Source organism: Diabrotica virgifera, chromosome 7 (genome assembly GCF_917563875.1).
Source record: "Diabrotica virgifera virgifera chromosome 7, PGI_DIABVI_V3a".
Taxonomy (NCBI): domain Eukaryota; kingdom Metazoa; phylum Arthropoda; class Insecta; order Coleoptera; family Chrysomelidae; genus Diabrotica; species Diabrotica virgifera.
In genome coordinates this window covers 23,326,591-23,347,587 of record NC_065449.1, presented here as the reverse complement: position 1 = coordinate 23,347,587, position 20,997 = coordinate 23,326,591, and the positions used below count along the sequence as shown (strand labels likewise).

Below are 20,997 nucleotides of genomic sequence, written 5' to 3'. Positions count from 1 at the left end.
CTCACAATTTGTCCTGTTCCTATAGATTCTTCTTCTTCCAGTTACTCATTTTCCATTCATTTTGCCCTGATTAATGAGTTGTAATAGGTCATATATTTGCTCATTTATCATGAAATGGCCCGGATATTCTAATGGAAGAGCCAAACATTTTTGTTTGGTTTTGTTTCGTTTTGGTATACTCAAAACATTGATTGTTGATAGTAGTAAAATAAAACAAAATTTTCTTTAACTTCAACTGTAAGGGCCGGTGTTCGAACGCTAATCAAAAATAATCATTATCAAATATTTAATTACTGTCACAACTGTCAATGTCAACTTTGATTGGGTTGCTAAAAACATAATTATTGCTTACAATTATGAAATTAGTTAATCAATTATGTTAATAATTGTTATGTTAATTGATTAACTAATCTCATAATTATAATCAATTATGTTTTCAGCAACCCAACCAAAGTTGGCATTGACAGTTGTGACAGTAATTAAATATTTGATAGTGATCATTGTTGATTAGCGTTCGAACAACCGGCCCTAAAAGTAGCTGTGGATTACAGAGAAATAATCAATATACTCCTGACTTAAACCAATTTGATATTGCTCCTCTATTGAATATATTTTCCGAGTATTACTTACGCATCCTATGCACTTGGATTAATAAACTTCTTCTTATTTCTTTTGATTCATAAAGGTTATCATGAAAAAAACACACACAAAGTATAGAAGTAGATCCTTATATTATTCTTAGTATATAAATTAATAAAAATATCTCATAAAAAATATTCAAATTAGTCAACTTTGATCACATAAAATTCATTTTTAACAATAGGAGAAAAGTATTGGTATCACTTTGACAGTTTTTGGATATTCTCGCACTCCTTCTGACATTTCTGACAGCTCATCATTGAATTGCTGGAACAAATAAAACAAAACATGAAAGGCAACTAGATTTATTTATAATAACAAAACATTGTTCGTATGAGATTAAAAATACTCTATACTGCGTTCCACGGTCACCTTTCATACAGACTCTTATGAAGAACAGTGTTTCCAAGAGATATTAATATTTATATTAAATAAATTTTAAAGTATTTTTATACTTCATTTGGTCTATTCAATTTGTCAGTATATATGAGAAATCTTGTAAGCTGTCAAAGCAAAGGGAGTTTAGCTCGATGGTAGCGCGTTCGACCGGATATCGAGAGGTCCCTGGTTCGAATCCGTGTGTTATCTAACTTTTTTTTATTTTTAGTATTGTTTTAATAAATTTTTTTGGAAAGTAGTAAGTAAAAATTAGTTTAATCTTTAAACACAAATAACCTGCTGAAAGTATATTTATTTCGTTGAAATCATATAATAGAAGTATAACTTCTTACGTGCGTACAAAGTACAGAATTGCAGAATGAGCGAAGCGAAACTTTCACATGCGTGCCTTAAAATTGTACTTTAAACACTTATATCATAAATAACTATTAAATATAATATTAATCACAGGCTAATTATAATTAATATTCAAATGATATATCTTTAATATCGTATAAATATCTTTCATAGTACCTATCTATGAAATATTTAAAAATAATAAATAAAACCGGCAACACTGAGCTGCAAGGTTTCATAAGTTTTATATTAGGATATGCTGCCCACACTGCAAAGTGACTGCAGAACGCAGAATAGGTATCAACATGAATTTGAAAATTTAATGTAATGTAGCATGAATGATACAATTATGTTTCTGAATTTTTAAGAAACTTCTTCAATAGGGTTTTTCATTCACAGTCATTTGGTTCGAGCTTCTGTCATATGTCGTATAATCCGTGTATATTAAAATTGTACACAGATTATACAACATATGATAGGAGCTCGAAACAAAATGACAATCGATGAAACTATTGAATTGAAGGGTATATTTACTAAATAATTTACTAATAATAATTAAATTAATTTACTAATAATAAACACAGTGGTGCATACACGAAACAGTGGCTTGCAATGTTCTTTAATGATATACTTCAGTCAGGTAACATTCCTTTCTCACTTAAGCGAACAAAGATAATTGCAATTCCGAAACCGGGCAAATCAAACGATAAGCCAGAAAACTACCGCCCCATAGCTCTACTCAGCATGGTATATAAACTATTAGAAAAGCTTCTCCTCAACAGAATTAGTCACAGGATACTAGAAAATGTCCCCATTGAACAAGCTGGCTTCCGCCCTCATCGAAGCTGTACGGACCAAGTGCTGTCATTAACAACTTTTATAGAAGCTAGTTTTCAAAAGAAACAAAAGACAGCAACAGTATTTATAGATCTAACAGCAGCATATGATACTGTTTGGAGACAGGGATTAATATATAAACTGGCCCGCATTATCCCCTGCAGAAAGATAATTAACCTCATTGACAACATGCTGACCAACAGAGCCTTCCAGGTTATAATGGGAAAGGAGACGAGTAGACAGATGAAACTTAACAATGGTCTTCCACAGGGTTCTGTCCTTGCCCCTTTACTTTTCAGCCTCTATATTGCTGACATGCCTGAAACCGAATCTCGGAAGTTTGGATATGCTGACGACTGGACCCTTGCAACAAGCCACCAATCTTTAGAAACTACAGAAATCACTCTCACGAATGACTTATCCATCCTCAGCGAATACCTTAAGAAATGGAGACTACAGCCAAGTACTACAAAAACTGAAGTATCAGCTTTTCATCTAAACAACAAGTTGGCAAACAGAGAATTGCGAGTGTATTTTAATAACAAGCTGTTAAAACACAATAAATACCCGAAATACCTTGGGGTTACTCTAGACAGAACGCTCACATTCAGAGAACACCTGACGAAAACAGCAGCAAAATTGAAAACACGCAACAATATAATACAGAAACTCTGCGGCACTACATGGGGGTCCACAGCATCAACATTAAGATCCTCTGCTCTTGGCCTGATATATCCGGTGGCAGAATACTGTGCTCCAGTGTGGCTAAATAGCAGGCATACCCACCTGGTCGACACCCAACTAAACCGTACTATGCGTATGATAACAGGCACAATTAAGCCCACCCCTACAATGTGGCTACCTATCCTTAGTAATATAGCACCACCCAACCTACGCCGCGAACATGCATTGGTTAAAGAATATAACAAAATAATGGACAGTCGCCAGCTTCTAGTCCACAACGACATCCCCGATATTCTTGGAAACCGTCTCCGATCCAGGTTACCCCCTCTACAACTTTGACTTAAATACCCGATGGAGAGAAGATTGGGAAAGTAGGACAGATCCGCATTACCATAGTCTACCGGACATCATAGGGAAACCTGGCGAATTTGAACGTCCCCGTAAGATTTGGGCAGCCCTTAATCGAATTCGAACAAACTGTGGAAGATGCGCCGACTCCCTCCACAGATGGGGTAAACTCCCCTCGCCTTCTTGTGACTGCGGCGCTGCAAGACAGACGATCAGTCACATTGTTCAGGACTGCCCACGCAGAGCATACACAGGCGACCCTATAGACTTTGTAATGGCAACCGAAGGGTCAATCGAATATATAAAAAAATTGGACATCTGTTTGTGATGCATTGTATAATGCATAAATCTAAATATATTCTGTGATATACTTAAGCCATACGCTAAATAAAAATACTAAATAATTAAGAACTTTTCTTGAAATGAACATGTAAAATAACAAGACGTTGATTTGTCAAACATGTTTTCTGAACTCTGAAATACACACAACACAGACTGACTTAACGTCTGCACAACACAATCACACTTGGCCGACGTATTTTTCTGGCATGCTTAAAAAACACTACCAAAAAGAGCTATCTGAACACAACAAAATAACCCATTAACGCAGAGAGAACAGTTAAAACAGTATTTAAAAAAAAAACACGCAACATGCAACAAACACCAACATAATTTCGTAGCCACGCTGATAATAATACTAGGCACTAACAAAACCACAATTGTGCTAAGAATTAATGAAACTAGATGAGAAATGCCTATTCAAAATAAAACTACAAATAAAGCAATATTGCGATGTATATTTGATAATTTTTCCATTTCTGATAATAGGTATTTATGAAACAGTTCGTGAAGTATGCTTTTTGCGCACTCACGCGATGTTTAGAGCACGAGCGGTGCGAGTGCTATACATCGCGTAAGTGCGCAAAAAGTACTTCACGCACAGCTTCATACAATATTTTATCTACGATAAACAAATAAAAAACTGCAAGTCTTTGTCACTGGAATACATTTCTATTCTACAATTTTTAGAACTTTGACATGTAAAAATTCAGACTTCTTTCAAACCACAAAACTGTCAAAACTTTTGTTGTAATTTATTGCTCACAGGTCATTACCATGACAACGCGAAAGTTAAGAATATTTGATTATATAAAAGAGTGCCAAAAAACAGTGCGAAGAATAAATTCCATTTAAAATACATTGTTACTTCACGCACACTTTAGACCCTTCACGTACTGCTATCTATAATGACAGTTTTCACAAACTAAAAACTTAAACATAATATGAGATAGAGTAGACAAAATGTTTTATTTTAGTTACCTAATAAGTTTTCTTAAATTTTCATTTTCTGTTGATAAGGAATGTAATTTTTCTTCTAAGGAATCCAGGGAAGCATCTTTTTCGCGGACTTGTTGTTTCAGATAACTAATGGTTTCTTCTAAAGCCTCGAATATTGCCTGAAAAAAATAATCGTCAAATTATTCTACAATAAAGAAATTACATTACATTACATTACATTACATCTAAATCGTAGTAGAAAAATCCGAAAAGTAAACCAAAACATAAAAACACACACTACATTACACACTAAGCGGCAAAATTAACGGAACATCTTAAAATGGGTCAATTTTGATATCTCGAATTTCCTAAACCTGTTGTCAAATTTAAGTGATTTTTTCAATATGTTATGGCCTTATTCTTATGCAATATCGCTGTAATAATTTTGTGGCTAGACAGGTAAACAGGTAAATTTCATTTTATACCGGGTGTAACAATCGTACTGTGTTTTTTGCTTAAATTTCATAACACCCTGTGAAATATTCTAGCATATATAAAATATTGAAATTAAAACTTAATTGTAGCCTTAGGCTTTATTAATATTTCCTTTTTCGATTCATTTGCTTATGTTAGTGTTAGAGATAATAAAAAAGTTAGGTACAATAACAACTAACCATGTTTTTCATCAATAAATCCTCATTTTCTGCTTAGTTTAATAAACAAGCCTAAAGTAGGCTACGAGAAATGGAGAAATTAACAATTTAATAGTTAACACTCAAAAAGTGTGGTTTGTTGTGAAAATTAGTAGATTTATTATTTCAGTTTCAATTAAGTCCGTACTGTTTTTTGTTGTTTGGTGGAAATGGAATGCGCTACAAGGAATTTGACCCCCGATGAGTGTGTTCAAGCAGTGATCTTACATAGCGAAGGACTTAGCTACCATGCTATCGACTCGTTATATTGGTAACAATTTTTTGCTAATGCACGATAATGCAAGATCTTACGTTCACGAACAGTAACCGAATATTTACAACAGGTAAATCTTCGGAGTTTGAATTGGCCTCCGCATAATTCAGATCTTAACCCATTCGAACATTTGTGTGACATAATTGGCAGAAGACTACGACAGCGTTTGACACCTCCTAGAACCTTACAAGAGGTAGAAACAGTAGCTCCCCAGATTTGGAATGATATTGAGCAAGACCAAATAGCATACCTCATTTATTGTAATATAAAAGTATGTCTTTTATTATCGAACATAAGCGAATTAATCAAAAAACAAAATATTAAGGAAGTCTAAGGCTACAATTGAGTTTTAATTTCAATATTTTATATATGCTAGAATATTCCACATGGTGTTCCGAACTTTAAGGAAAAAGCACAGTATGATTGTTATACTCGGTATAAAATGACATTTACCTGTCTAGGAACAATATTTTACATCGATTTTCTTAAATAATAAGGCTAAAACATACTACAAAAATCACTCAAATCAGTCAGAAAACACATGAGTAAAAGGAAACATCTTGATCACATCCTAATATCTGTCCTAACTTGAAAAGATGTATCACTAAATGTGTGTTGCCGCTGCAGTAGATTAAAAGAAGCAGTTCACTTTTAGTCAATTCACTTTAAGAGCGTAGGCGCAAAATCTCGAGCCAATGCTTTTTAAATGCATTCACTTTTTTCGAATCCTGAGAAAACTAATAGGTATTTTTGAAAAATTTAAAAGCGGGATGAAACAGGACAATATTACCGAGGGTCGAAAGTCCCTTAGAATAAACAAAAAGTTTCTTTTGAATAAGATATTTGAAATTAGAAATCACACTCAATTTTCTCTTCTTTTTCACACCTGTATCTTATTAAAATAAACATTATAGAAGTTTTCAGGGAATTTCGGCCCTCGGTAATCATGTAATATTTCATTCTGCGTTTAAATTTGTCAAACATACTTATTAGTTTTCTCAGGATTCTAAAAAATCAATGTATTTAAAAAGCATTGGCCCGAAATTTTGTGCCTACACTCTTAGCAAGGCATTTGACATCTAGGAATAATTAAAACGATCGAAAATCGACCAGAACAAACAATAAAAGTAAAAGTTGAAGATTTGACCCACTTGAAGCTTGAAGCTCCTTTATTGACCAACCTGATCATGGATGAAATAATAAAGCAGTAAGAACTAAAAAAGGATACCAAATGAGAGAAAAACAACTTAAAATAATCTGCTTTGCAGACGATGCCTTACTAATTACTGCCGTGAAGATGATTTACAACGTATGCTGCACCAATTTAATATAACCGTCAGAAAATTTAAATTGTTAATTTTTCCGAAAAAAGACAAAATGCATGGTTACAAAAGCAAATCCAATAATATGTAAATTAGAGATGGAGAGTCGGATAATAGAAAAGAGGATGGATTTTAAATAGCTAGGCATCACACTATCTAGCTAAGAAAAGCTCGAAACAAAAGTGGACGATCAAGTGAATAGAGCAAACAGAGCCGCAGGTTGCCTGAATGACACAATATGGAGAAATGAAAATATCGGGAAAGACAGAATTTACTTAACAGTCTTCAGACCAAATTACATAAGCGGCAGAAACACGACCTGACACAGATAGGACAAAAAGATTGCTAGAAACAGCAGAGATGAAAACCCTTCGAAAAATCGATGGTAAGACACTATGAGACAAAGCTGTAAGTAACGATGTACGACGGAGACGCAAGGTGGAGAACGTTAATCACTGGGTAAGAATCAGAAGAGTAGTATGGAATTGCCACATGAAGGCCGAATGACAACAAATAGAATAGTAAGGACGGCGAGAGGCGATACCCCCCCCCTCCCCCCAATAGGAAGACGATCAGTGGAAAGAGCACGAAAACGATGGAACGACAACTTACTGGAGGCACATTGAAAAAACAGACAAAGTCGTGTCTAACAAAAAGAAGAAGAAGAAGAAGAAGAGAAAAAGAACAAATAAAAAACCACATTAATACTTACTTTGGTTTCTTCGCTAGTTTCCGAATACACAGGAGGTTCGTTTAGACAAAAGAAGTCCTGTATTTCTTGAGACGCGATGAGTTCAGGTACACTTAAGATAGCATTGACGAGAGTCTGGAGACCGTTGACTCTCTCCTCTAAAAAAATAGGATCGAAGTTGTTCTTTAACCATCTCTTCCTTGGTAAATGTTGTACTATGTTAGGATGATTGGTTCTTAATCTAGTACACAGACGAACGAAGTCAGTGTAACGCCGGAAGACGTACCAAAAGTCACCAGTTTCTTTGTTTTCTACTTTTAGTTTATATACCTAAAAAAAAAAATAAAAACTATTGAAGGAGAACAATAAGATGAAAAAAGGGCTTATTGAAAACAAAACTAAGCAATAAGTGAAAGTATTTGGTACTGCAGAAGAAGATTCCATCGATTTTAACCTTTTCAATGCTGCAGTCTCTACACCTTTACCGTTGATCAGTACCGCTATGCCATTTTCAATAAGCACTTTATAAACATTACATAATATACTTTAAATTTACGTCTGCACTTGTTTTTAGTCTGTGTTGAATGTGGAAGTTATATTTGACCCTAAACCACATAGTAGATATTTCAAAATACAGCCGGTTCAGGGTGGTATTTAAAATATCTATCAATGGTACATTTACAAAACAAGGTCAATTTGTTAAGTTATGATATATATTGGAGAGATCCTTGAGATATGTCTTGTTATTGATACAATTTTGATCTTTCTTTATGTGAATCATCCTCCAATATAGATATTTTATTACATGAATATGTTCTTTTTCTGGAATCTGTACGTTTTCAAAGTCAAAATCATCGTTATCTTATATAAAATGTTTGGCTGAGGCTGTATAGTCCTGTCGCCAAGGGGGGTACAACGGTCTCCTTAATTCAGATGGACTTACCCAAGTTTTTTCATGTATTTTGACCCGTAAAACACGAATTTTTTTGGTAACAGTTGATCCGGATGTCGATAAGATTGTTATAAACAAAGAACTTGAGGAATTACATAACAGCGATGTTTCGCAAAACAAAAATTTTTTTTGTATTTTTTGGGTGATTCTAAGCAAAAAATGTTCTTACAAGTTTTTTCGTAGGATGCGTAGCTTTCGAGATAAACTCGGTTGAACTTACAAAAAATCGAAAATTTGCAATTATTGAACCCGAATAACTTTTGATTAAAAAATAAAATAGCAATTCTGCTTACTGCGTTGGAAAGTTCAACTCAAATTTTATCGGTTTCGATTATTTGCATGGCTAAAAATTAATTTTTTTATTGTTAAACAAAGCTATAAACACGTAGTGTTTCCCGTGCCCAATGCATGCGTTTTAAGGTACGTAGGTAATCTACGTAGAAATTATCTGTATGAGCGCCTACTCGTTCGAATTTAAATGAGAAATACATTGAAAACATCATTCAAGCACTATGTGTATAGCTTTATTTAACCGATAGAATTTGACTTGATCTTTCAAATGCGGTAACCATAATTGCTATTTTATTTTTTAATCAAAAGTTATTCGGGTTCAAAAATTGCATTTTTTCGATTTTTTGAAAGTTTAACCGCGTTTATGTCGAAAACTATGCATCCTACGAAAAACTTGTAAAAACATTTTTTGCTTAGAATGACCAAAAAAATACAAAAAAATGTTTTGTTTTGCGAAAAATCGCTGTTATGTGATTCCTCTGTGCTGAAAGTTGTTTGTTTATAACAATCTTATCGACATCCGGATCAACTGGTACCCAAAAAATTCGTGTTATACGGGTTAAAATAAATAAATAAGTCCATCTGAATAAAGGAGGCCGTTGTACCCCCCCCCCCCCCCCCCGGCGATAGGACTAGTAGTGTTTAATTTATTGGTTTGTACACTATGTTTGTATGCAACAACTCTTCTATGTAGATATTGGTGTGTTTGCCCAATATATTTTATGTTATATTGCAGTCTTTAGAATTTACTTTATAAACAACATCCGACTGCTGATCTTTAATAACATTTTACTATATATTAATATTATTATATTATATTAATATGTATGTTCTCAACAAAGCAACAATCAATTAATATCAACAACATAGTTTTTCTTGTTCTCATCAATGTTTCTCGAGAGTAAGTAGTCTTACATGTTTTTGAGAAAATATATTTCTGGCCGTACAAAGATATGATAATTCTAAAATCTATATTTAGCACGTTATTTTACGTGTTTCTTTTATCTTTAAAGTAATTTACATACATAATGACCCTTAGCTTCACAATTATAATGCACGTTTCGCTTTTATTTTTGCATGATGTCAAACTACGTTTTTAAAGTTGGAATTTGGTAATACAAAGTAGAATTTTGACTGCTTTCATTCAACTATTGAGTTTCTTCCAGTTCAACCATCTGTGAAGAAGACGGACCACAAGCAGAAGATATGAAGTTAGCAGCAGGAGTTAAATATGAAGATCATAAAATTGTTTGTCAGCGTTCTAGAAAGACAAAACCCAATCTTAACACGTTTAAATTTTTAGGGCTTTTATAGACCTGCCCTTATCTTGATGCATCTATCCTATATTCTATTAAAATTTTTTTATCAAAATATAAATAAGCAAAACAAGAATACACCTATTATTTAGCTCTGTATATATTTATTCGACCTATCTTCATTCTTTTTAACATTTTACTGACAATACTTATTAAATTTTCACATTAGCGCTAGTTGCTTACTATTCAAAAACACAACTCGCCTCAATTACTATTCAATTATGCTTTTAGTCGTTTGAAAATTGCATGCAAATTAGATGACACAGTTGGTTTAATGTATTGGCTTCGATTATTATCAGGTGAAATGTGTGATAATCCATTTACGCACGGTTTTTGCTCCAAATTTTAAATAACCGCTTGGATTGACATGAAATTTGGCGAACATGTCATAGAAAAATATATTGTGCCCCGAAATGGATAAACTGACTAATTCTAAGCAACTTTTGTTCTATAGCGTTGTTTCACTAAATCAATACTTTTCGAGTTATTTAAGAGTGAATAATGTTCATTTTTCAACAACAAAAAAGCACATTTTTAGACGGTTTTTCGCAAATGACTCAAAAAGTAAGTATTTTATCGAAAAAAGTATTCTTAGCAAAAATATAGCTTATAAAAAAGTGAAAAAAAACGGTGGATATTTTAAAAAGTATGTACATCCAATAGAAGAGTTGTAGCTCATGAAAAGTAGGTTCTTATTCGTCAAATTCCAAATCCAATATTTCAACGTGAAATAACCAAAAAATCAAGCAATTTTCAGGGAAAACTCATTACAACCCATAAAACTTTATAACATTAAAAGTGAATAAGTTACGCTCAAAATAATGTTGCTCCCTTTTATTTTTGGTAAAAAAAATTGTGAAAATCACCCCCTAATTAGCATCCCAAATAAAATTAATCGTTACCACTTCACAAGTTACTTTACTTATGTATTGTTTATATGATCTGTAAGTTTCATGGTTCAAATTGTTTTTTTACTCTTTGAGATTTTTGGTATCACTAATAATTTGAAGTTATTTTCGAAAAAAAGGAATTTTTTCAAAATTAAAAAAAAAATACTTTAAAACCATTTTTTTTGAAGTTATACTTCTTTACGGGCGTAATGACGGTGAAATTTTATATGGGAAAACCTAGCGACCGGGCGCATGCGCATTATAACTTTGTTCTGATTGGATGTTCAAATGACATGACAAAAATTATCCAATATGGCAGCTGTGGCACAGCTGTGGGACTGTGTTTGGTTATAATGTATGCTTGTTGCGTTTTAAAATTTGTAGGAAGAGAAACAACAAACAAAAAGTTAGTTAATGGTTATACTGCCTTTTTAAATAGTTTTCATATTATATTTTTGGACTTATTTACATAGAAGAGATGATTGTTGCATGCCAATGTGAAAGCTCATCAAACTGTGCCTAGTATGAGTGCCGCAGATCTCGCTTATTCAAAGCTAAAGAATCTTTCACTGGTAAGTGTTTTATAAATAGTTGATCAAATTTTGTTATGATATTTGAACATAGCCACTTTGCACGACGCAAGTGATTGCGAAATGTATTAGTCGTTATACGGGCTCCGATACCTACCTTGAACCTACCAAAATACATAAGTAGTATGTAATACTTTTTTTTACATAATTTGATTACCATCAAAATTTATATCAATATTCACCTAATATATTGTCTTCTTACCCTATGTTTTGTTGTATTTTTTCAATTCTAAATCATTTCAATTCAAAATCAAAATAATTTGATTTACATAAGTTAAAAATGTCAAAAGGTTAATCTGTTTAGTTAAACGATCTTCGCACATAATGACAAGCTGCCTCTGTGGTGCAGTTTTAATGCGGGTGAATCCCAATACAACGCAAATACCAGCCGCGTGGTAAGTTGGTTCGAATCCCAATAGAAACTTTTATTTTTTTATTTTTTTTTTATACATTTTATGATTGTAAGTATATTTATTATATAATTTTATTTTCAGAAAATACGTATTTAGTTAAAAATTTTTCCGACAATTAATGTTCAGAAATCATTTGTGGCATTTTTAATGTGTTTGTGTGTGATTTATTTTTTTATTATTTTAATTTTTGGCACTGTTTTAATAAAAATGTTTGAGAAGTATTAAGTATAAATTAATTTAATATTTAAATAAAATAGATATAAATAAAAAGTATATTAATTTCGTTTATAATCATATAATCATATAATAGAAGTATAACTTCTTACGTGCGTACAAAGTACACACACATTCTTTTTTTTTCAAAAATTAGCAATTTAAACCTATAAAACATACAAATCATATAAACAATACATAACTAAAGTAACTTGTGAAGCGGTAATGATTAATTTTAGTTCGGATGCTAATGAGGGGGTGTTATACGATTTTTTTAAAAGGGGTCAACTTAATTTTAAGCGTAACTTACTTTTGATGCTAGAAATTTTTTAAAAACAAAAATAAAGGTTTTCTTATACACTTTAAAAACGTTGGAATTAGTTTTCCCCGAAAAGAACTTAAATTTTTGGTTTTTTCACGTTGAAATATTCGATTTGAAATTTGACAAATAAGAAGCTGCTTTTCATTAGCTACAACTCTGTTTCTACTCGGTCTAAAGACTTCATATATTATACAACATTTTTTCACTTTTTTATAAGCTACATTTTTGCTAAGAATATTTTTTTCGATAAAATACTTCCTTTTTCAGTGAAGTATTTTCGAAAACCCGTCTAAAAACGTGGTTTCTTGTAGAAAAATAAACATATTCACTCGCAAATAACTCGAAAAGTATTGTCTTAGTGAAAAAAACTCTGTAGAATAAAGTGTGATTAGAATTAGTCAGTTTATCCATTTCCGGAATTATTTTGAACGTATGTTTTTTCACCCCAGAGAAGGGGAGAAACTCACCCCCAGGGCAAAAACTCACATCGGCACAATATCACTTTTTTTCTTTGACATGTTAGCAATGTGTATGCCAAATTGAATGTCAATCCAAGCAGTTGTTTAAAATTCGGAGGTTTTGCAATATTTTACCGTGAGTAAATAGACTATTCGTGTTTCCGAGGAAATGCCACAAACATAGCTTTCATGACGCTATTATTTAAAGAGAAGAAACGTGCATGCTAGGAAGCTAAAATAGAGTTACTCATTGAAAATAGAACATGAAATAACTATAGATAAAATATGTTGCTGTAATGATATAACAATAAACTTCCTGTTTCCACAATTTCAATAAACGTTTAACAAATTAAGCAAATAAAATATTTATAGGGATGTTGAGAAATATTAAAATTACAAAAAAAAAAAGAAAAAGTTAAATAAACATTAAAGAAATAAATGATGAGATTCGGCAATTTCTTCTTTTTCACTACAGTGCGTAGTGGTAAGACCTACGTGTAATTTTATTATGCCTTCGCAAGAGTATTCGCCTTCTTTTCGTGATTTTTATCATTCGGACATTTGTCCATTGCCTCATATACTCATTCCCAACGTTTTATATCTTGTACAGTTGTTAATCAATTTATCCTTTAGACATCTCTTAATTCGTCCTTTAGATATCCCTATTTCTCTTTAGATATCCCTAATTATACCTTTAGATATCTCTAAGTTAGCCATTAGTCTCCATTCTATAATATACCGGGTGTCCACTTATATTTTCCCCCATTTTAACTGCCTATAACTTCTAAACGGCTCAAGATAGAAATATGCGGTTTTCGCTGAAATGTTTTATTTTAGTAAAAGTTTTGTCTAAATGGATTGAATTTCTTATACATACATACAATTACGAAAAAAAAATGGCGGATTTTGAAAAAAACTTTGTTGACTTTTCTTAATGGAACACCTAGTATATTCTTTTGTAAATTTAAAGAACAGTCATTCACCTATCCAGCGATATAAAGTTTTTTAAAATCGGTTGTCAAATGACTGAGTAATTAATTCTTAAAATGAGAGGTGCAACGTGGATATCACATAACTAAATAACATAATGAAAAAAAAAACTAAGCAAATTGATATTATGTTATGTGAATTTCACATTAAAGTTAAAAAGTTTTGATGAAAGTACATCTCCCTGTTTTAGTCCCTTGTTTATTTAAAATGTCTCCGAGTATTGTTGTCCAACTCTAACTTTACATCGTAATCGTTTGATCTAATATAATCTAAAAAATCCACGAGGAAAATAAACTTCCTTTAGCTGGCTGTATACGATAAATCACAAAGATACCAGGTTTTTGAAGATATTCTTCTTTAGCGGCGAATCGATTGAGGATAAAATTGTACATGATCCGCGCGCCTACGCACACTGACAGTATGTAGTTCTGACAGTATGTAGTTCATTGCTAATCTTTCAAGATAGGTATGTATGTATCTGAAACCGTGCAAATAAGTCATTAAAAGAATATATTAGTGGTTTTAGGAAATGTATTATTTATTATAATTTTTGTGTTTTTGGATTTGTGTTTCTCTGTAGTAAAATAATAAAATATTATGTAAGTATAACATTTTTACACTATATGTCGCCGTGTTGTGTAATTATATCCGAAACTTACATGTCTATTTCTAGGGCCTCGCTGGAGTAGTGGGAAATGCGTTAGCATTGAGATTGGAAGGTTGCGGGTTCAATTCCTGGGCGATTCATATTTTTTTTTATTTTTGGTTGTTTTAATAAAAATTTTTTGAAAGTGGTAGATAAGAAAGTTAGTTCGATTTTTAAATAAAATACAAATAACCTTTTATAGTCTGTTCGCTAAACTCAGACGCAATTTTCTAGATATTTTAGTCGGTAATTTTGCCAATTTTAGTAAAATTGGCAAAAAATAATTACTAAATCGTTAATAATCACTAAATAGTTAGTAATTTCGTCAATTTTTGCAAAATTGGCAAAAAACAAAAAAATTATCGACTAAAGTATGTAGCCAGTTGCGTCTGAGTTTAGCGAACAGACTATAAGTATATTTTCTTCGTTTAAATTACCTATTATATAATAGAAGAATATCTTCTTACGTGCGTATAAAGTACACACACAATCTTTTTTTTTTCTAATAGTCCTGTCGCCAGGGGGGGGGGGTACAACGGCCTCTTTAATTCAGATGGACTTACCCAAGTTTTTTTATGTATTTTGACCCGTAGAACACGATTTTTTTGGGTAACAGTTGATCCGGATGTCGATAAGTTTGTTATAAACAAAGAACTTGAGGAATTACATAACAGCGATTTTTCGCAAATCAAAACATTTTTTTGTATGTTTTGGGTGATTCTCAGCAAAAAATGGTTTTACAAGTTTTTTCGTAGGATGCATAGTTTTAGAGATAAACGCGGTTGAACTTTCAATAAATCGAAAAAGTGCAATTTTTGAACCCGAATAACTTTTGATTAAAAAATAAAATAGCAATTCTGCTTACTGCATTTGAAAGTTCAAGTCAAATTCTATCGGTCTTAATTATTTGCACTGCTAAAAATTAAGTTTTTATTTGTTAAACAAAGCCATGAACACATAGTGTTTCCCGTGCCAATGCATGCGTTTTAATGTACGTAATCTACGTAGAAATTGTCTGTATGTGCCTACTCGTTCCATTTCAAATGGGAAATGCATTGAAAACATCATTCAATCACAATGTGTTTATAGCTTTGTTTAACAATAAAAAAATTAATTTTTAGCAATGAAAGTAATCAAAACCGATAGAATTTGACTTGAACTTTCAAATGCGGTAAGCAGAATTGCTATTATATTTTTCAATCAAAAGTTATTCGGGTTCAAAAATTGCAATTTTTCGATTTTTTGAAAGTTCAACCGCGTTTATGTCGAAAACTATGCATCCTACGAAAAAACTTGTAAAAACATTTTTTGCTTAGAATGACCCAAAAAGTACAAAACAATGTTTTGTTTTACGAAAAATCGCTGTTATGTGATTCCTCAAGTTCTTTGTTTATAACAATCTTATCGACATCCGGATCGACTGTTACCCAAAAAATTCGTGTTCTACGGGTCAAAATACATAAAAAAAACTTGGGTAAGTCCATCTGAATTAAGGAGGCCGTTGTACCCCCACTGGCGACAAGACTAAAAGATATATTTTAAAATACCCTAAATAATGCTCACAATAATACAAAACGTTTTCGGATTAAGAAATGCATCATCAGTGTTCTAAAAGCCAAAAATAGCATGCCTGAGCCAGCAAAATGTATTGGATAAAACCCTTTAAATGTATACGATTATGTTGTTTTACATATTTATATAAAATTCGAGTGATGTTAAAGATATGCGTGGATGTTACCCAGGGCAACACAGGACTCTTCCCACGTGGTTGAAATTTTTTTTGGAAAAAACCTCACATATTGGATTTCCTTTGGAGTTGGAGTTGGAATTTCCAACCTTTGGAGTGGGCCATTGAAATCCAGTATGTGAGGTTTTCTCAAAAAAAAATCCAACCACGTGGGAAGAGTCCTGTGTTGCCCTGGGTAACATCCAGGCATATCTTTAACATCTAAAGCATTTAAAGGGTTTTTACCGAATACATTTTGGTGTATCAGGCATGCAATTTTTGGATTTTAGAACAATGATGATGGATTTCTTAATCCGATTTTGTATTATTGTGACCCTTATTTAGGGTATTTTAAAATATACCTTTTACAAAAAAAGAATGTGTGTGTGTACTTTGTACGCACGTAAGCAGTTATTCTTGTATTATATAATTTTAACGAAGTAATTGTATTCTAAAAAACCAATACAGAAGTAAAAACTTCGAGATGTATTCTGGTATAAAATCGTTTATTTAAAACTATAAAATGTCATGGATTGCAAAACGTTTTCGTTCTATACAGAACATCTTCAGTGCCTAGAATGAAGTATTTCCACGTTAGTTTAAAGCAAAAGGTTAAAATTGTGACTGTTAAATGAAAAATGTGGGAATACTTACATCCTGCCCAGTAGTTTGAAACTAGCACACTGTAAATGGTGTTAACCTCATTGTATATGGTTTACATAATATAATATATTAAAATTTTATGACTACAAGTCGATGTTGATAGATAAAGTGGAACACATGCTAAAAGGGTGCCATGGTTCCCTGCTCGAAGATGCTAGGTACTTGCCAATTCAATGGGCACAGACCAACTGAGAAATTAGGAAGTGGATATACAATTTGACAAGAGTGACATGACATGACAAGATAAAGCCAATTTTTGGTTAAAGTTTCATTTGATTTTGGATTTAAAAAAAATGCAAAGGTTTGTCTGCAAAAATAATTTAAATTATTTGAATAATAAAATCTACTGTAAAGTTTAAATTAGCAACTCTCTATTCCAGAATAACTTATAGATTCATTAAATTTAATACAGATATATTTCATGGTTTAAGTTGTGACGTCATCGAATGTGAAATGACGAGATGAAAGTTGAGTTTTGTTGAAACAAGGAAATACACTACATAATAAAAGATAATTAGACTTGCGTGGAAAAACAAAGCTAAACAAACCAAAAAACCAGAATTTAAGAGTATCTTTATGTGATGTACTGTTGGTTGCCTAACAAGGCAAGCAGGCAACAGGTTGAAGGTAAACGGTAGAATATTGCGAGAAAACAGTATAATACAAAAGGTGGCTATTTATTGTGTTAAATTTATTAGTATACTATTGCAATGAATAATTATGTCTGTTAAAAGTTGGAAAATAATTGTTGACAAAATTAAATAACTAAAGATTACTGTTAGTGAGGTAGATATATGTGTGAAGGAAATGATTGTATATAATATTGTGGAATGAATAAAAGTATGTAATAATATAATAAAATTAAACTATGTGACATAAAGTCTAATTCATCTTTATGTAGTTTTGGAAGGACTGAATGAATTGGAAGTAATGTATCTTGATAGGCTACCAACGTAGATTAGTGAATAAAATAATTAGAATGAGAGCTACCAATATAAGTCAAATTGTGGGTTGGTGTCAGTATGTAATTTTTTTTTTAATTGTATTCTATTTAAATATTAAACTAACTTTCTTATCAACCACTTTCAAAAAATTTTTATTAAAACAACCAAAAATACAAAAAAAGAATCGTCCAGGATTGGAACCCGGGACCTTTCGATCTCTGACCGAACGCTCAACAACTAGCCCACGGGGTCTCCTGTGATTGACACGTAAGTTTCGGATATAATTACACAACACGATGACAAATAGATTGAGTGGTATCGTGATAAAAATGATATACCTACATATTTTATTATCTTACTACAGAAGAAGAGAAATGCAAAGACACAAAAATTATAATACATTTACTAAAAACACTAATATATTCTTTTAATGACTTATTTGCGCTGATACAGATACTATCTTGAAAGATTAGAAATGAACTACATACTGTCTGTGTGCGCATGCGCGCAGATTTATGAAAAATTTTACTCCCAATCGCGCCTAAAGAAGAATAACTTCAAAAACCTGGTATTTTTAATATAATCTGTCCATCCTTAATTATATCCTTATTAAAATTTGACATGTTTGGTTATCCTTACCGATTCTTATGTCGTGTTATAATTGAATCGGTGAGATTAGAAAGGGCATCACTTAATTGTTGGACATTTCGAGAAAATTGATGAAAACTGTTCCGATCAAGCAAAACTTATTTATTGCAACTACAATATCTCTATGGTATATTGTATGGTATATTCTAGTTGCAATAAATAAGTTTTGCTTGATCGGAACAGTTTTCATAAAGTACCCCGCACAAACCTTATGGAAATTAGGCCCCAGTGGATTTCGTTCATACTTTGGGAAAATACTCTTTGAAGCATCCTGATAAAAAGTTCTCATGGGCACAACTCAATCGTATGAAGGATTTTCAAGATATAGAGGCACAAACTCGAAAAATTATAAGATTTACTGGGTATTCCAATTCCCTGAGTTACTGGTCATCTGGCAACATGTAGAAGTTTGGATCAAGGAAAAGTACTAGTAGTCTAAGATTTTTTCCTGGTTATCCAATGGCGACCTTTACTTTGAGCTTCAACGGACGTTATCTTCTAGAGCTTCGAGGGTTTTCGGCATTAAATTGATATAAACAGATTACTCATGGGTTTTTGGGATCGCTAAACACGAATATGCCATCAGAAATGACCTCCGGAGCACGTGGTGGTCACCTTACCACTGCAAGGGACGTCATCTTCTAGAGTTTCGATGGTTTTCGGCATTTAATTGATGCACATGAATTACTGGAGGGTTTTTGAGGTCACTATACACGAATACGCCACCAGAACCGACTCCCGGAGCACCAGGTTTCCAAGGTCAATGAAAGGCGCTTCTGGAGTTTCGAGGGTCTTTGGTACTACATTGATGCAAACGGATTACTCATAGGTTTTTGGAGTTGCTGAACACGAACACCCCCATCAGAACAGACATCGGAGTACCTGGTGCCAAAAGCACGTCATGCTTTGGAGATTCGAGAGCTCTCGATACTAAATTAATGTAAACTGATTACTCGCAGGTTTTTGGGGCTGCTGAACGTGAATACGATATCATGTCTGATCCACGGAGCACCTTGTGCGTAAGTCAGGTCTTCTTCTGGAGTTTCGACAAGTTTCGGCATTAAATTGATACAGATGGGTATTACTCATTAGTTTTTGAGGCTGCTGAACACAAATACGCCATCAGAACAGACACCGGCTTACCTGGTGCCTAAGGCACGACATCTTCTGGGGTTTCGAGAGTTTTCTGTACTAAATTGATGCAAGCGGATTACTCTTGTGTTTTTGGGGTTCCTGAACATGAATATGACTTAGATAAAAGACTCTGGAGTATCTAGTGGCCACGATGAATACCACTATCAAAATAGAATCTGATGGCGTATAATCAAACACTTGGGTCGAATATGATGGCGTATTGGCGTAAAGTCGACTTTACATTACATGATTTATCATGTGATTTGCCATATGATTTGGTCATGGAGTGAAATTTACATGTTTACACTGTGTGATTTGTCATATGATTTTGCACTGTTATACGGCTCGTTTTGTCATAAGCATTGTCATGCGGCTCGTCATGGGAAAAATCATATGACAAATCACATGATAAATCATGTAGTGTAAAGTCGACTTAAGCGACCCCAAAAAGCCATGAGTAATCCGTTTTTATCAATTTAATGCCGAAAACCCTCGGAACTCCAGAAGATGACGTGCCATAGTGCATGTTCGGCAGTATGCATGTTCAGCAACCCCAAAAACCTAAGAGTAATCCATTTGATTCCTCCGAAACTCCAGAAGATAACCTGTCTTGGGCACCAAGTGCTCCTGTGTCTGTGCAGATCACGTATTCATGTTCAGCAACCTCAAAAACCTATAACTAATCCGTTTGCATTAATGTAGTACCGGAGATCCTCGAAACTCCAGGAGCCCCTTTCATTTACCTTGGAAACCATGTGCTCCGGGAGTCGGTCCTGGTGGCATATTCGTGTTTAGCGACCTCAAAAAAACCTCCAGTAATTCATGTGCATCAATTAAATGCCGAAAACCATCGAAACTCTAGAAGATGACGTCCCTTGCAATGGCCCTGGCCACCACGTCCTCCGGAGGTCAATTCTGATGGCATATTCGTGTTTAGCGATCCCAAAAACCCATGAGTAATCTATTCATACCAATTTAATGCCGAAAACCCTCGAAACTCTAGAATCTAGAAGATGATGTCCGTTGAAGGTCAAGGTCATAGTAAAGGTCGCCATTCGATAGCCAGGAAAAATCCTAGACTACTAGTAGGTACTTTTCCTTGATCCAAACTTTTACGTGTTGCCAGATAACCAGTAACTCAGGGAATTGGAATACCCAGTAAATCTTATAATTTTCCGAGTTTGTGCCTCTATATCAGGGGTGGGCAAAAGCCGGCCCGCGGGCCGGATGCGGCCCTTTTGCTTACTTTATCCGGCCCGTTGAGAAATCCCGCAAGCAATTTTTTATGAGCGTACGCGCAA

The 20,997-nt window shown here is 33.2% G+C and overlaps 2 protein-coding genes across 3 annotated transcripts in view; one reads left to right on the top strand and one right to left on the bottom strand.

The window, feature by feature from the left end:
* LOC126887736 (uncharacterized) overlaps positions 1 to 20,997 on the top strand; it is a 165,827-nt gene that overhangs the window by 102,036 nt on the left and 42,794 nt on the right. The gene's annotated exons all lie outside the window — the stretch shown is intronic.
* Positions 713 to 20,997, bottom strand: part of LOC114324787 (sorting nexin-16) — a 32,431-nt gene continuing 12,146 nt past the window's right edge. The window contains exons 3-5 of the mRNA XM_028272634.2: positions 7,522 to 7,830; positions 4,564 to 4,700; positions 713 to 906 (exon numbers count right to left, since the gene is read on the bottom strand). Of these exons, the coding sequence (XP_028128435.1) occupies positions 840 to 906; positions 4,564 to 4,700; positions 7,522 to 7,830 (513 nt within the window). The 3' untranslated portion in view covers positions 713 to 839. The remainder of the gene's footprint in view (positions 907 to 4,563; positions 4,701 to 7,521; positions 7,831 to 20,997) is intronic.